Raw genomic sequence first — 19,005 nt, forward strand, 5'->3', positions numbered from 1 at the left:
ACGTTTTTAATCAATAAGAACGGGACATTTCATACTACCCGCTTCAGACTTGGACTTCTCCGGTTCATCGATGAGAATCTGATTCATGAGTGTATGCGCCATGCGCATTGCTTCGGGAACATTTGGTGGCTTGGACGAGGTGACATTACCCTTGATGGACTTAGGGAGTCCCCAAAAGTATCTCTCCATACGCTTGAATTCCGGGGTGACCATGGTAGGACACATAAGAGCTAACTCAAGAAACCTCGGATTGTAACCATCGAGATCGTTGCCAACAGCTTTCAATTGCATAAACTCCATTTCCATCTTTTGTATCTCGGTTCTCGAACAATACTCATCAATCATAGCCGCTTTGAACTCCTCCCATGGTGTAGCATACGCCTCATCAATACCTTGTGCCTGTGCCATGATGTTCCACCACGTGAGGGCGCCATCAGATAGCGTGCAGGAAGCAAATTTAGTTTTGTTGGACTCGAAACAGTTGCTAACTTGGAATACTGATTCAAGCTTTTCAAACCATCTTGTGAGACCAACAGGCCCCTCAGTTCCGCTGAAGTTATGTGGTTTACAGCTCTAGAATTCCTTGTAAGTACACCCATCACGGTTGGGCTGATTAACTACTTGAACTTGTGGTTGCATTTCCGCAAGTGCTGCGGCTACACGTTCTTGGATCATCTCTTCAATTTGAGCAGCAGTAGGTGTGGATCGACCGTTAGCCATGACGTTCTAAACAAAAATTTTGACTCAAGTCAAAATTCAGCATGCAATATGTAATAATATAGTATATAACAACCAACATGAAAACATCACAACACATGTTGATTAAGCAACGCAATTAGATATAAGTACCACAAAACCATGATACGGTAACGTAAATAGAACACTTGTGCAAAAAGTAAACAACACAAAGTTCCCATTCATTAATAATAAGTTTCATACATTCGCATAAGTTCATACATTACATAAGTAATATATAAAACTACCACTAGGTTACACAATGAAATCTAAATACAAAAGCCCTACGGTAACGGTGGGTGAAGGATGTCCATAACATGGGACATCTGCTCCTCAAGCTCAGCTACCCGAGCACGGAGGGTTTCCACCTCCCTTGTCAATTCCTCGACGGTGGGAGATGGTGGGGCAGGCGGTGCTGGCGGTGCAGGTGGTGCCGGTGGTGCAGGTGATGCTGATGTAGACGGTTCGGCTCCAGAAATAGTCAGTATATAACGGGGTTCCTTGCGCACGAGTAGGTCGGCAGGGTACGGCACAAGCCGCTTACGGGCGGTAACCCTACGACGCCGACCAAATGTGTCAGTGAAGGCTCGACCTCCATTCACCCCTGGAATAATGGTGCCATTGAAATGCTACCGCTTCTTCAGCGGGGTGGACGGTGGCTGAACAGGTGCATCCGGGTCCTCCTCGTCGGAGTCATCGTCACTCGAGTCGTCTGTAAATGAGTCATCGGATGGAGAATCATCAGAATCATGTGTAGGTGGCTGCACGGGTGGCTGGACTGGCTCTCCTCGAGCGGCCATCATTTGTTTGTATCTAGCGGGCCCGATCGGAATGAGACGTCCATCAGGGGTGCGTCGGCACCAATGGCGATACCGGTTACGGAACGGACCTTCCCCGAATTCCGTAGGAATCACAATCTCACCGGAGCGGGGCTGTGATCCTGAGGGTCCGGGGGCAGATGGAGCTGGAATCTCCGGAGGGTCCTGGGTTCTGTTAGCAGTAACCACTGGGGCTGGCGCATGGCTGCTAGCTCCGGAGGATGAAGTGCCGGGATCACTAGTGGGTAGCGGGATCGGTGTGTCGGCAGCAGCAGGTGGGGTGGCTGACGAGTCTGAACTGCCCAAAATGATAGCAGGTGGAGTATCTGACATCTGAACAAGGAAAAATAAATTTTCCATGTCAGTAAGTCATAAAGCAAGCACGTATTAGGCCAACAGTCTAAATCATGTATAACGGTAAATAGCATGGCAATAACAGCAACTCGTACAGAAGTAGCATGCAATCGAAAGCAAGTAATATCATGCAGTAGTGAAATCATGTAGTAGCATATGGCATATAGCAGTAAAAGTAAGCAACAGCATGTAGTAAGTTCAGCAGAAACAAGTAAACTAGCAAGTTGTAGATTAGTCCTATTAGTGAATCCTACTCGGGTCGGTCTTAGACTCACTAATACAACCTAATTCCCTACAACCAATGCTCTGATACCAAATGTGATGCCCCGTACTAAATCAACATGTACGGACCATCAACAACAGGATCATTACAAGGTTAAACACTATATGCGTTTTCAAAACAAGTTTGCATTCAAGATAAAAGGTGACGTCATAACTAACGTCAAATGTTTTACATCAAAAGTATGCTTCTATGAATGGAAGCAAAGATAATAGTACATGACCCTTAGGTCGTTACAAATCATAGTTCCAAAGTATTAAAGTTATGAATGCAAGATAAACAGTTTCATGCAGTTGACATCTCTAGAGCAGCGGGTGTCTACAGCAAGTCTAGTAACACAGCGGAAGCAAGCTTAGGCACCTGAGAAAAACATGCTTAAAAGGACCTAGTGACGGTTTAAGTGCGAGTAGGTCAGAATTTTCTGCACAACGTTAAAAGGACCTAGTGACGATCGGAGGGCCATAAATCCTAAACCGTAACTCGGATTACGACGAGTATTAAATGAAAAGTTATCTACTCGAACAGAGATATCTGAATATCACAGTTACAGTAGCCCAGGACATGCTGATCAGACCCAGAATACAGAAAACAGAAGGGTCAGTAGGTTCCGGTGGTTCTTGGTGCTCGATGCTTATCACGATTCTTATCCTTGATGCATATAGCTTCAAGTGTACAACTCGTTGATGTGTTTGCATCATTTTCACCAAGGTTTGACCATCATAACACTTGTGTAAGTCTAAGACATGTAGCACAACTCATTTAAGTGTTGCAAGTGTTTTGATGAACCAAAGTTACATCAAAGTCTTAGATTTAACACATGCATGAAATATAAAAGTATTATTGAACTACAAACTTGAAAGTAAACTAACTAATCAAGATCTTAAGTTGTAGAACATAGTTCTTAGTTTGATCTTGAAGATCCAAGACTCAAAAGTCTTGATCTAAAGTTATTAAGTTAATTCTATGTTCTTGAACTTTTTAAAGTAAATCTTTAGTTCAAGAAAAATGAGATCAAAGTTAACTTGTAACATTTGACCATCTACAACCAAAATCACGATTTTTAAGAGATGAACAAATGAAGAAATAAACTAATTACACAAGTAGTAAGTTCATGGATTTCATATTTTTAAAGATTCAAGCCTAAGTCTTGATCTTTAGAAAGTAAACTTTTAAGTTTACTTCATGAACACAAGTATGACTTACAACACATGGACTTTCTTTCTTGTAACATATAATATGTAGAACATAAACTAGAGAGTTTTGTTCTTGCATGTTCTTGTAAATACAGGATAAAATGAAGAATAAACTAAAGAGTTTGATTCTTGATAACTAATGAGTAATAACTAACAAAGACATGTAACAAAATAACAACAATGAACAAGTAACTAGTCAACAACATAAAACAAGTGATGATGATGATTATGTGTGTGTGTGTGTGTGTGTGTGTGTGTTCGGTTTTTGCAAGGAAAGAAGAGAAGAAAAATGCTCAAGATACTTAAAAGTAGAGAGCAAGAATGAGAGAAGAAGTTTGAGAGAAAAATGCTAGTAAGTGTGTGTAAAAGTGGAGAGGTAGAATGGTAGGAATATGTAGTCAACATTTTGAAAGCCAAACCCCACTCCCCAAGGCCTATGGCTGTGAGTTTCCCACCACCAATGGTTGAGGGAGATGCCCACTAAGTTTATGCATGCTTCTTTGACTCAAGGGTGGTAACTAGGGGTGTTTTTATGGGAAAGATGTGCAATTAACATGTAATTAGGTTCTTACTAAGTAATCACTAACTAGATAATCCTAAATGTGTTACATACATAAAGAGTTGGGCTAGTTAGTCCACTAAAGAAGTAGGGTGGGCTCTTAAGTCCACTAACATTAATCAAAGTCCAAGTTCAAGTATCTAACAAGTTAATCCAATTAAAGCCCAAGTAATTAACTAGTATTCATAATTAATTAAAAATGATTAATAGAAATTAATCATGAATGTAAATAATATTTGAAAGTATTATTCGTGTAATGTACGCGTGTCACAAAGACGTTTCGGGCAATCAAAGTTAATCGCGGTAACAAGTAAGCGTATATAAACAATACATTTAATAAATCACAAGTATTAATAATAATAATAATAATAATTAACAAATAACGTTGGAAAAATCCAGGGTCGTTACACTATATATCAAATTGTATTAATAGACCACAAGATTTCATCTTTCAATAACATGCAATCTGCATAAAAATTATTCATATGATTGAACACCTGGTAACCGACATTAACAAATGCATTTAGAATATCCCCATATATATATATATATATATATATATATATATATATATATATATATATATATATATATATATATATATATATATATATATATATATATATATATATCGAAGTACTAAAGCAGCTCAAATTCTCTGACTGGGGCGTGTCAAGGCCCATAGATCTATCTTTAGGATTCGCGTCAATTGGTGGCAATTATAATAAACACCAATTCTTAGGTTACCAAGTTCAACAAGGGCGATATCCGGTATAACGATTCATCATAGAATGTAGTTTCAATTACTTGTGTCTATTTTGTAAATCATTTTCAAAACTGCATGTATTCTCATCCCAAAAATATTAGATAGTAAAAATGGGACTATAACTCACTTTCACAGATTTTCACTTCGTCGGAAAAATAAGACTTGGCCACGGGTCGATTCATAATGAACTGAAATTTATGAAACTAAATAGAAAAAGTATAAGTTTATAGTCGAAAATACAGGTTACAAGTCAATATTGTAAGAGGTAGTCATTTCAGTCGAAAGAACGACGTCTTGATGACCATTTTGAAAAACATATTTCACTTTGAGTTTAACCATGATTTTTGGATATAGTTTCATGTTCATAAGAAAAATCATTTTCCCAGAAGAACAGCTTTTAAATCAAAGTTTATCATAGTTTTTAATTAACTAACCCAAAACAGCCCCCGGTTTTACTACGACGGCGTATGTCCGGTTTTACGGTGTTCTTCGTGTTTTCAGGTTTTAAATCATTAAGTTAGCATATCATATGGATATAGAACATGTTTTTAGTTGATTTTAAAAGTTAAGTTAGAAGGATTAATGATGTTATGCGAGGCGTATATGAAATAGCTTATATTTTACTAGGAAAAACTATTAAATACGATACAATTTTACACAAGATATTTATTTATTTATAGAATGGATATACTTAAACCTTACTACAACACTTATAGGCAGTGTACCTAATCGTACAGTAGTGTAGTTTTTAGTAAGTCCGGTTCGTCCACAGGGAATCTTTTAAACAAAGCTTAACGCTATATTAGTTTTACTTTATAAAAATACAAATATATATATAAGTAATATTATTATTATAAAGGGGGGTTTTTACCGTTTAATGACCGGTTTGTCGATTTTTAAAACTTTAGTCGCATTTAAAACCTAATGTAAAATATTAAAAATAAATACAAGACTTAATTTAAAGCGTAAAGTAAATAACGATAATGAAATTGTGATAAATAAAATTGCGATAATTAAAAAGTACGATAATTAAAAGTGCAATTAAATAACAATAAATAAAAGTACGATAATTAGAAGTGCAATTAAATATAAAATAAAGGAAATTAAATATGAAATAAAAGAATTATGCTTATTTAAACTTCCGTAATCATGATGTTTGACGTGTTGATTTTTAGTTTTATGCCCATGGGTTAATTGTCCTTTGTCCTGGATTATTTAATATGTCCGTCTGATTTTTGTCCATAACAGTCCATCGGTCATAAATATAAAGTGCGAGTGTCCTCGTCAAATTATCCTTAAACCCAAAGTCAAATATTCCAACTAATTGGGGACTTAAACTGTAACAAGGTTTTATTACTTTGTTTAATAATTACACCAGGTTATCGACTGCGTGTAACCCAAGGTTTTAATACTTTGTTATCAATTATGCCAAGTGTCCTTGTACATAATTTCACCCCTGTTTTAATAATTCCATAGACTATTAATTCATTCCCGTGTCCGGTTAAATGAACGATTATTCGTACATATAAATATCCCGCCCATCGTGTCCGATTGAGTGTATATGGTTATTTACAGGGACGTCCAATTGTAAATCTTTATATTAAAATTAACAAACTATCATTTAGTTAAACAAATATAAAGCCCATTAATAGCCCATAGTCTAATTTCCACAAGTGTCGTTCTTTTGTCCAAACCCCAATTATGGTACAAAGCCCAATTACCCAATTTTAGTAATTAGCCCAACATCATGATTACTTCGTTTTAAATAAGCATAATAATAACTTAGCTACGAGACATTAATGTAAAAAGGTTGAACATAACTTACAATGATTAAAAATAGCGTAGCGTTACACGGACAGAATTTCGACTTACACCCTTACAATATTCGCTAGCATACCCTTATTATTGGAAATTAAAATTAAAATTAAAATATATATATATATATATATATATATATATATATATATATATATATATATATATATATATATATATATATATATATATATATACGTTTAGATAGGGAGATTAAAGGATGGATAAAACGTTCAGAATGCGCGAGCTTTTATAGGCATTTTCAGAATTTGGGGCTCCGCGAGTCGCGGTATTTTTGCTCTTCAAACTCCGCAAGTCGCGGAGTTTGCTTTTACAGCTCATCCCTTTTTGGATCTTCTTTGCCGACGGTTTTAATATATAAATATAATATATATATATATATATATATATATATATATATATATATATATATAACATATATAATTAATTATATATTATATTATATGTATATACATAGTTAACTTGTAATTTTTAGTCCGTTGCGTCGAGCGTTGAGAGTTGACTCTGGTCCCGGTTCCGGATTTTCGAACGTCCTTGCGTACAATTTAATATCTTGTACTTTGCATTTTGAATCTTGTAATCTTGTAATTTTGAGACGTTTCTTATCAATAATTGGAACCACTTTGATTGTACTTTGTACTTTTGAGCTTTTTGGTCGTTTGCGTCTTCAATTTGTCGAATCTATCTTTTGTCTTCACCTTTTATTATTTAACCGAATATCACTTGTAAATAGGACAATTGCAACTAAAAGCTTGTCTTTCTTGAGGGATAATGCTATGAAATATATGTTCGTTTTTAGCATTATCAATTAACTTTGTTTGCGAACAAGTTTAGAATTAACTAAACTATGTTCTAGTGATTACATGTTCAAATCTTCGAATAAGATAGTTATATATATATATATATATATGAATCGAATGATGTTATGAACATCATTACTACCTTAAGTTTAGTAGGTAAACCTACTGAAAGTGACAAAAATTGATCTAGCTTCAAAGGATTCTTGGATGGCTTGAAAGTTCTTGAAGTAGAATCATGACACGAAAACAAGTTCAAGTAAGATTTCCACTCGAAATAAGATTGTTATAGTTATAGAAATTGAATCAAAGTTTGAATATGAGTATTACCTTGAATTAGAAAGATATCTTACTGTAATTAAGAAAGATTTCTTGAGATTGGATGATCACTTGAAATAGATTTGCAAGATTGGAAGTAAGACTTGCAAACTTGAAAGTATTCTTGATTATATGAAACTAGAACTTTTAGAACTTATGAAGAACACTTAGAACTTGAAGATAGAACTTGAGATAGATCAATTAGATGAAGAAAATTGAAGAATGAAAGTGTTTGTATGTGTTTTTGGTCGTTGGTATACGGATTAGATATAAAGGATGTGTAAGTTTGTTTTCTTGTAAATAAGTCATGAATGATTAATAATATTTTTGTAATTTTGTGAGATATTTCATGTTAGTAGCCAAATGATGGTTCCCACATGTTTGATGACTCATTAACGGCTGCTAAGAGCTGATCATTGAATGTATATACTAATAGTATATACAATTAGAAGCTGAGTATTGTACGAGTACGAGTACCGAACGAATACGAGTAGAATTCTTGATGAAAATGTATGAGAATGCAATTGTAACCAATTTTGTTAAGTACAAGTATTTTGATATGTGTCTTGAAGTCTTCCAAAAGTGTACTAATACATCTTAATATACTACAAGTATATACATTTTAACTGAGTCGTTAAGTCATCGTTAGTCGTTACATGTAAGTGTTGTTTTGAAACCTTTAAGTTAACGATCTCATTTAATGTTCTTAACCCATTGTTTATTATATCTAATGAGATGTTAAATTATTACATTATCATGATATTATGATGTATGAATATATTTTAATATGGTATATATACATTAAAATGTCGTTACAACGATAATCGTTACATATATGTTTCGTTTCGAAATTCTTAAGTTAGTACTCTTGTTTTACATATGTAGTTCATTGTTATCATACTTAATGATATACATATATATATATATATATATATATATATATATATATATATATATATATATATATATATATATATATATATATATATATATATATATAATTATCATTTTATCGTGTTAAATATAGTGTAACAATATCTTAATATGATACATATGTATTTAGTAAAACGTTGTTATAACGATAATCGTTATATATATCGTTTCGAGTTTCTTAACTTAGTAGTCTCATTTTTATGTATATAACTCATTGTTAATATACCTAATGAGTTACTTACATATCATAATATCATGTTAACTATATATATATCATCATATAGTTTTTACAAGTTTTAACGTTCGTGAATCGCCGGTCAATTTGGGTGGTCAATTGTCTACATGAAACCTATTTCAATTAATCAAGTCTTAACAAGTTTGATTGCTTAAGATGTTGGAAACATTTAATCATGCAAATATAGTTTTCATTTAATATATAATCATGGAAAAGTTCGGGTCACCACATATACCTTATGTGTCATTTTGTAATTAAATTGAATTAATTATTAATTATAATTTAATATATACCTATAGATATAAATTTACACACACACACACACACACACACACACACACACACACATATATATATATATATATATATATATATATATATATATATACATATATATATATATATATGTGTGTGTGTGTGTGTGTGTGTATATGTGCGTGTGTGTGTGTTTGTGAACGCGCGCGCGCGCGTGTGAATAAGTTTAATAATACCAAAAAATGTAATAAGTATTTGCATTAATCAAAACAACGGTTACAAAAAACGTATTACTTACATATTGTTGGGATATATTTTTGAGCTTCTTTATATTATGAGCCATGTGCAATTGCACACTTTGCACGCTCAAAAAAATCGGGATTGTATATTGAGATGGGCATCATTTCATATAATACTAAGAAACTATTGTTTAGAAAGAAAAAAAGATAGTAATAATTAACATTGTTAACAATGTAAATAATTAAATTGTAATTCACGATAAGGGTATGTTTGGATGACAAATTTTAGGAGCTTATGATAGTTTATATGAGTTTAATAAGACTAAGATTTCAATAAGCTACAAACCATAAGTTTAATTTGATATTTGCTAAAAAGTGGAACTTATGAATATCATAACAGTAACAACAACAATACTCAATCTCACGAAAATAAAGTATAAGAAATGTAAAATGTAGACAATCATTTCTCTACCATAGAATAAAAATGGATGCCATTTCTCCACCATCAAGAAGAGAAAAATAAACTCCAGTCACATTTAGAAAATGTCATCTCTTATAGAATCATAAGCTAAAATAAACTCTTAACAACTAGTTTATTGAAAAAATAGAGCTTAGATCATACACTACAGGTCAACGACAATTTCATTGTTGACGGGGAACATAACAACGGTCTTCACTTACCTTTGTGGGGCGTTGTCATTGTTTCTATTGTGATAGTTGTGGTGCGAACAACGAAAATGACAACGGAGAAGTAGTAATATGATTGGTCAACTACCACCGAGGCATCAGCCTGAGTGGTACCAGCTCCTTTGGGGCGGGCCCGTGTTCACCGCTCATTGAAGTGGCGCAGGTTCAATTCCGGGGGGGGGGGGGGGGGGAAGTTTTACCAGATTTAATTCCTAAAAGGGGATTCGATCCCGGGTTTCTTCCTTGCGTGTGTGCGTGACTAACCATCTAACCGCCGTTCAAAAAAAAAAAAAATATGATTAGTCAACTCATTTTTTTATTAATTGATTACTAATTATATTTTATCACATTACTCACAACACCATAACACAACATTTACCACAATGTCCCTTCATCTCACAACAATATTACGTCAACATAAATCATTCTCACAATCCCACAACACTACAACAATCTCATTTATCACAACAAATAGTCTTATGAAATGTATAATCACTAAAAAGCCCTTCATTATTATGGAGTACAGTATTATACAAATATAATAATTGTTGTTGTACTTCTTAATCAATTTACAGCTATGACTTATAGCTACTTGGACAGACACTCATAAAATAATAAACTCTTGCTTTCGTGAGTTTCGGCTTAAAAAATAAACTTCACTATAAGCTCAGTTACAAAATCCAGGTGGTTACGTCGAATCTAAAAGATAAATAGAACTAATGAAATTATTAATATTATATTTTTGGTATAATAAATAAAAATTTAATTTGTGTCATGGTATGTATTTTTAGCCATGCAGTTGTGTTTGACAGAAGGCTAGTGATTTCTGTTCTGTGTTTATACGTGGATGCCCGATAAATAAAATCCCAAAATATAATATTTAATACATTAATTTAATTACACACAAAACACAAATCTCTCTCTAAATTAAACATTTCTTATATTTATTTGTATCTCAGGAAATAAAAAGGAAAATGAATCTTCTTCAGTTCTTCTCGCTGCAGGTTAATTAGTTAGTTCATGCCAGAAATTTCAACCCATTTGGTACCCCTAAATTTAAATCTCATTATTATATATACTGCATGTGTAATTTGTCATTTTAGGGGTTTAGCATATTTCATTTCAGTATTATATCTGCACTTTTATATATAATTATTAATATTAATATTGAATTGTCGATTTGTTTGTTGAATCCCTCTGCTCTATATATATATATATATGTTATGTCCAACTTTTTGATCATTATATATGTAGGTATATGATTTCTGTGTTGGACCATAATTTGTTTGTATGAAATATAGTTAGAAGTTAGTTTGATGTACATTTATATTTATATACTAGTGAAATGACCCGTAAAATCACGGATTTGTTTAAACGAAACAGTTTATAATATGTTTTAGGTATTAAAAGAATGTAAATGTTAAAGTCATTTAGTTTAATGACCCGTGGAACAACGAATTCCGACTAAGAAACTTATCGTCGTTTTTACAAATATATTGATGTACTTAACTTGGTCAGCATAAATGAAACTACCTTGATGTACTTAACTTTGTCAAAAGCGTACATTACAACCTTTTATTGAGACATGTATTTCGCATACATATGTAACGTAATTAATCTCATAAAAAACAACCATATTTGAATAATAATATAATAACTATAATTATAATAAATAATAATAAAGTTTGTTTAAAAAATTGAGTATTTATATTTTTAATAATAATTATTAGTAATAACAAATGACTCTTGATAAATTTTTAAAAATTAAAATACAGTTATTATATGAAAGTTGTACAATATGCTTCAAAGTTTGTACACGTGTTTATGAGGTGATTTGTAAACAAATTGTTTTAAAGTTTATGCATAAGGTCATGTGAGCGTTTTATCATAAGGTTGTAAATAATGTTTTAAATATTGTACATATGGTCCTGAGGGTGTTTTATAATAAGGTTGTACATAATGTTACATATATTATAATATTAACATGTTAATATTTTTACTAAATACAATTAATTATTTTAATGACATCATCATGAGGGTTTTGAATTTTTTTCTTTATTTTTGATTTTTTTTAAGTTTAGGTAATCCTTATTTATGATATCATTAAGTAGATTTAATTTAATTAATTTTAAAAATAATTCTATTTATGACATCACCTACATGTCTTCACAATTTTTCTTTTTGTTTTTTTATAGAAGGAAAAAAGGTAATTATTGCATCATCATTTTAGGATTTTAATAGAACTTATAGATTACTGTATTACATTTATTTATTATGTACTTCGTACTATTTATTTTAGTTAATATTCCGTGTCATACTTAAGGCGCATTTAACAAACTCGAAATGTTACCTTAAATGTTAAAATTTATATTTAATACTCATTAAATTAGTATATTGATTTTTTTTAACGGCTTGAGAGGCATCGTATGCTCTCATTTGCACTCACGCTCGCTAGATAGGAAATTCCAAGGGTTCAAGAACCCGAGTTGATTGACAACTAATCGCGGGCTCGCCCTACTAAGGCTCGATACCACTCATCCGGAAGGCCGGTGGTAAATCAATATATTGATTACCATGTTTATGCGCTATTAAATGAGGAATATTCAAACGAATTCAATTTTTAAGTTGAGATTCAAGGAACCAATCAGAGTGCGACATGTGATTGAAAAAAAAATTAAAAAAAAAAATTTCCAAATTTTTTTTTTAAATTTTTTTCAAAATTTTTTTCGTATTTTTTTTTTTTCATTTTTTTCAATTACATGTGATTGGCTTTGACATGCAGTAAATCATATGTGATTCTGCATGTCAATCACATGTGATTGTAAAACCCAATCACATGTAATTCTGCATGTCAAATACAATCACATGTGATTGAAATTTTTTTTTTCCAATCACATGTGATTGGATTTGACATGCAAAATCATATGTGAATGAGTTTTACAATCACATGTGATTGGATTTGACATTCTAAATTGGACAAAAAAAAAATTTGAAAAAAAAATTCGAAATTCTTTAAAAAAACAAAAAAAAAATTCAATCACATGTGAATGTCGGGCCAAATGTCGCGCTCTGATTAGTCTGTTGGATTTCACGCAAATTATTGGATTCAAGTGATTACAACTGTTTCAATGAAATTTCTAGTTCATATAATACGCATAAACGTATACCGCATACGTTATCAACACCCTTATAACATACGGAGTATATTACTGGTGGCGAGAAAATTTCGAAAATAATAACCAACAGGGGCGGAGCTTTGTGTAGATAGAGCGGGGCATTCGCCCCTGCTGGATTTAAAAAAATAACAAAGTTTACACTAAAAATAAAAAAAATTACTAAAACATAAGGTTCTTTTTAGTGTTGCCCCAGCTTTTTTAGTGTTGCCCCAGCTGTAATGAAAATTTTAATAATTTTCTGTACCCGCCCCATATGTGGTGGGGTGCAAGTTCCGCCACTGGTTACCAAATAATCAAATAGCTAGGCCGCTTTAAAATATTAGTACCTGAACAGAAAATAACTTATTCTTTATATTAAGAAATCTTGATTTTCTGAAGTTGACTGATAATCAAGTCTACATAGACAACAATCTTTCTTTTGTTTTTTGGGAAATTTTTTTAGTGTTATTTGATTACAACTTTAGCAATTTGACTACTAGTAAAATACATAAAAAATTGTTCATCTCTGTCCTTATAAGGAATTGGAAGTTTAATTTCATTAATTTATTATGCCTTGGTAAAATCTATGTCTCATTTTATTCTTTTTGAACAGCATGTTAGGAGTCATGTCTCGTTGACTATAAGTCAAACACACATGAATATCGCGGCCCTTGTTTTCTTCCATCCATTGCATCGGCCATGAACAAACAGTTTGTTTCTAGTTAGGAAGCTAGTCCAAGTAACATTTATTTATGGAGTATTGATTTTTTTTAGTTATATCAGTAAACTTGTTGCCATTGATATATTTATTGCAAGATATATCAAGACAATGGACAAAGAATTTAATAGTGAAGAAGTGATTCGAGAATTTGAAGCTTTGACCAAAGATGCCAAAAGGATTCACATTGAAACTCTTAAACAAATCTTGAAAGAAAATTGTGAAGCTGAATACTTGAAAAACTTGAATGTGGATGCTACAACTGATCTTGAAACCTACATATCTCGCGTCCCTCTTGTTACCCACAAAGATCTTGAGCCGTATATTCAACAAATCGCCGATGGTGCACCCTACCCAGTCCTTACCGGAAAGCCGATTACCAACTTTTCATTAAGGTATGTATTCATTAGTCGAGTCTTGGTTGCAGGGGTAATTTGATCATTTTACTTATGTTACACTCGTGTTGGCAGCTCTGGAACTGCTCAAGGGAAGCGCAAGTTTGTACCTTACAATGAGAAAGTGACTGAATTTACCATGCAGGTTTTACAGACTTCTTTTGCCTTTAGAAACAGGTATGTATATTAATGTTGAACACATCTTGAGGTCGTTGACTTTGGTATGGTTGACTTTTATGGACTCTCCAACAATGTCATGTACTCATGTTCAATGGTGTATACAATAACAATAAGTTTCATTTTTGACTTTTTAAAAAGTGAATTACTTGACATGTTTTTAACACATATAAGTGTCACAAAATTTTTGGCACTTGAAAGCGTATAAAAGGAAAAACAAATGACACTTAAACGTGTCAAACATATAATAACACTAAAAAATTTTGACACCATATTTTTTTCACATTCAAAGTTTTTGGCATCATATTTTTTCACGGTCCAACATATATTCACATTTTTAGGCGTGAAAAATGCATTCATAAAGTGTTAAAGATACAATATTAGTTGTAGTGATATACTCCATATAATTTTGGAGTATTAGGATTTGTGTTTTCTAAATGATCATCAGAACTTAAACAATCCTAAAACAACAATTGAATAATATCATGTGCTTTGAGTCATTGAAAATAAGTTAATAATCAAATTTCATATATAAAACTTCATACTTGCTACTCAAAACATGAACTTTTTTTCACCCGCGACGAAATTTTTTTAAGAGTGTTCGCATTCACTGCAACTTTTTTTCTTCCATTCTTCCATGAAAATACAACTTTTTGGGTCATGGGCTTTTGGGTTGGGAGCAAAATATGGAGGCTTTTGGGCAAATATCGAGTCTTTTGGGCAAAATATGGAGGCTTTTGGGTCATGGACTTTTGGGTTAGGGGAAAAATAAAAAATCCAAAATTATTGGCTTAGAATTTTCAGATCCACTAGGGGCGGGCGCCCCTGCCCCACTCTAGTTTCGCAAGTGTTGCTACTTGGTAGCTCCTTCATCAACTATTATGATCGTTTCACCATGGAAAACTGATAAGTCAGAAAGAAAATTTAGTGCAAAACATTATGTGTGTTGCTTCGGTCTATACCTGGCAATCAGGGTGGGTCGGGTTTGGGTCGAACCCGAACGGGTTCGGGTCCAAATGGGTCGAGCCCAAATAGGTCAGTTTTTCTAATGGGTCGAACCCAATCGGGTCGGGTTTGGGTCAAATGGGTCAGTTTTTTTTAACGAGTCCAAACAGGTCGAACACAATCGGGTTTTCTGAAGTTCGGCTAAAAGCCTAAGAGTTATATTTTCTCCTTTTGGGTTCAGGGTGTTTTCGATTGAAAAAAAGGGTAAAGCTTTGAACTTTCTCTATAGTAGCAAGCAGTTCACAACGAAAGGTGGTTTGATAGTTGCAACCGCGTCTACAAATGTGTGTCGCAGCCCAGAGTTCAAGAAAACAATGGAAGCCTTACAAACCCCATCTTGCAGCCCAGATGAAGTCGTTTTTGGGCCTGATTATCACCAATCTTTATACTGTCATCTCCTTTGTGGACTCATTTTCCATGACGAAATTCAAGTTATTTCTTCTTCTTTTGCACATAGCATTGTGCATTCATTTAGGACTTTTGAACAAATCTGGGAAGAACTCTGTAATGATTTACGAATCGGAGTCTTATCCCCCCGAATCACAGTTCCATCTATCAGAACTGCGATGGCCAAAATTTTAAAACCGAACCCTGAATTAGCTGAAAAAATTCACAAAAAATGCTCGGCATTAATCGACTGGCATGGGTTGATCCCCGAAATCTTTCCTAACACCAAGTACATTCACGGGATCATGACGGGCTCAATGGAACCATATTTGGTAAAACTCAGACACTATGCTCGAGAAGTACCTTTACAAAGTGGCGATTACGGGTCATCTGAAGGATGGATCGGTGTAAATGTTAGCCCGTTGTCACCACCTGAAACTACCAGTTTCGCCATACTTCCTAATGTAGGTTATTACGAGTTTATACCCGTTAGTAAAATCATTGACCCTGATTCTGACATTGACTCGGCCCAAAACGAGCCCAAAACAGTGGGCTTGAATGACGTCAAGATCGGTGAAGAATACGAAGTTGTGATTACTAATTATGCAGGTTTTTACCGTTATCGCCTTGGGGATTTGCTTAGGATAACTGGATTTTATAACTCGACCCCAATGTTCAAGTTTATTTGCAGAAAAAACTTAATGCCAACCATCAACATTGATAAGAACACTGAGAAAGATCTACAATTATCTGTTGAAACAGCAACTAAGCTTTTAACTAATGAAAAACTCGAGCTAATTGATTTTACTAGCCACATCGATCTCGTATCAGAGCCTGGTCATTACGTGATCTTTTGGGAAGTTAGTGGGGAACCAAGTGATGAGTTGCTGAAAGAGTGCTGCAACTGTTTAGACACATCTTTTATTGATGCAGGCTACGTGACCTCGCGAAAGTGTTGTGCGATTGGACCACTTGAGCTTCGAGTTCTTTCGAGGGGCACCTTTCAAAAGATGCTGGATCATTCTGTTCAACAAGGGTCTGTTTTGAACCAGTACAAGACACCGAGATGTGTGGGTGCGGCTAACCAGAGTGTGTTTCAGATACTATGCAACAATGTTGTTAAGAGTTACCTTAGTACAGCTTATGGTTAAGTTTGTTTGTTTGTTATGTTATGATCATCTGGGCTTGAAACTAATGGCCGGTTAAGTTATAACTTATGAATAAAGATTGTCTTATTAATCCATTTAACATCTTTTGGGTTGTTGCAGTATTCCAACTTTTTTGTTCTTACTATGTTGAATATTTAAACTTCAGGTGAATTTATTTTTCTTAAAATATATTTATGATACATATAAATATATGATAGAAATATAGTCACCCTATTTTTATTTTTGTTTCTATCCCAAGGGAAAGTTAAAAGGCTCTCTTAATAAAAAATCTTGATATATAATCATTATACTTCTAGACCCAAAAGTCACATCTGACATCTCAATATCGTAAGATAGGATCCAAACATTTTCTGGACACAAGAACTTTTAATTTCACTTAACGGGCGCAATTAGTTTAACTATCATACTTGAACTTAATATCAAAGTGACTCCAATGTCCTAATTAAGTAATTAGTTCGATTATAAAGTTTGATGGCCGATCAGTGAAAAAGTTAAGATTGTCATGGAATAATCCTATTAGTTCAAGTATTGCAACCGGCGTTCATCGCGTCAGTTGCCACGTTTTGGTGACTAGTCCGTCTCGACGTCTAATATGTCCGGTCAAAAGTTGGGTCAAAGGTGGGAAAGTCGTGTCAACATCGGTCAAAAGTCGAAAATCCAGTCAAAAGTCGGTCAAATTGACCAAAAATGACGTAGTTTCGTGTTACTTTTTTGTACTATATCAGGCGTAATAGCGATTATAGGTGAAAACTTGTCAACGAAAGTTTTTGACTTTAAAATATGTGTATGTATTTATATATTTAAAAGTCAACGTTCATTTCGACCTTTTAAGGACCCCACCATTTTGATCCCATACCTTGGGTACAAGAGAGAGTAAAACTTACTTTGATTCTTATATAGTCTGACTAGTAAAATTATATTCATTTACTCATTTACCGTTAAAGTTTCTGTTAAAGTTTGATGAGTTTAGAACAAGAAAAAACATCGTGGTTGGTCCCCAAACTTTGTACCAAACATAAAGATAGGATCTAAAGTTTAAATCGATCATGATTGGTCCCAAGTTTTAAACATTGTACACGAATAGTCCCAGAGTTAACTGATCGTTAGTTTCAAACAGTTAAGTGAAACACATGATGTACACATGATGGGCATTATAGTCTTTTAACCTTTAAAAATCAGTTAATTGTATCAAATGTAAAATTACGATATGACTTCCTGTATCATCATCAACAACAGGTTCATCGAGTTCATATTTCACTATACTTTTTTGTTTTGTTTTGGAAGGCAAATATTTTATTATATACACCCAAGGTGCATGAAATCAGCTACAGACACACCAATTCAAGCTATAACTCGGCACAAACTACATTCGCAGCTACCGAAAGCAAACATTTATAAAACATATTATTAGCCACCTATGACAAACTCCAATTCTTTTACGTCACTAAGTTTTTGTGGATTTGACTTCCAAGATCCCAAGTCTCCTTGTACCATATTACTTGTGCTTGAAGACGACAGATGCGACAACACTCTAAGATCAATCATGACATCAGACATCCTCATTTTTTTATGGATTGCCTTTGATTGCTATCACAATGAACAAGTTTGTTCCCATATTTCACTAAACTCTTCCGTCAATTCCACTCTTCAGCCAAAAAATACCAACGGGTTCACGTCACTCATACTTTTCTGTTGAAATAAATAGATGATGTGTTAGAGTGGTCTAATACCACATGTAATTTGTGGTGGATGTTGCCAGTACGATGACTTTGGTGATTCTTCCAACTAACCACCATCCAACTTGCATTTCTTATTTACCATCTTGCCATTACCATTCTCTATAAATAGAGAATCCTACAAGCAGATTGAATCATCCCAACACATTCTTTCTTTCTTCTTCTTGTGTTTCTAGTAGTATAATAGAGAGTAAGTGATAAGTCTCCTAATTATAAGAGATATAAAGCTTAGTATTTATCCTTATAATTAGAGAGAAG

At 33.4% G+C, this 19,005-nt stretch overlaps 1 protein-coding gene across 1 annotated transcript; it reads left to right on the forward strand.

The window, feature by feature from the left end:
• Positions 1–13,974: 13,974 nt before the first annotated feature.
• On the forward strand, positions 13,975–16,993 carry LOC139844763 (jasmonoyl--L-amino acid synthetase JAR4-like). Its single transcript, XM_071834990.1, has 3 exons — positions 13,975–14,273; positions 14,349–14,450; positions 15,637–16,993. Exons 1-3 carry the CDS (start codon positions 13,990–13,992, stop codon positions 16,991–16,993), a joined length of 1,743 nt encoding a protein of 580 aa, XP_071691091.1. The 5' UTR covers positions 13,975–13,989.
• The last annotated feature ends 2,012 nt before the right edge of the window (positions 16,994–19,005 follow it).

The sequence above is a fragment of the Rutidosis leptorrhynchoides genome, chromosome 4 (genome assembly GCF_046630445.1).
Source record: "Rutidosis leptorrhynchoides isolate AG116_Rl617_1_P2 chromosome 4, CSIRO_AGI_Rlap_v1, whole genome shotgun sequence".
Lineage (NCBI taxonomy): Eukaryota > Viridiplantae > Streptophyta > Magnoliopsida > Asterales > Asteraceae > Rutidosis > Rutidosis leptorrhynchoides.

What these genes read in the sequence shown, in the direction of transcription:
- LOC139844763 (XM_071834990.1), top strand. Translation starts at nt 13,990, where the DNA reads ATGGACAAAGAATTTAATAGTGAAGAAGTGATTCGAGAATTTGAAGCT. An exon ending in ATTACCAACTTTTCATTAAG is followed by an intron (nt 14,274 to 14,348) that starts GTATGTATTCAT and finishes TCGTGTTGGCAG; the next exon opens with CTCTGGAACTGCTCAAGGGA. An exon ending in TCTTTTGCCTTTAGAAACAG is followed by an intron (nt 14,451 to 15,636) that starts GTATGTATATTA and finishes TTTTGGGTTCAG; the next exon opens with GGTGTTTTCGATTGAAAAAA.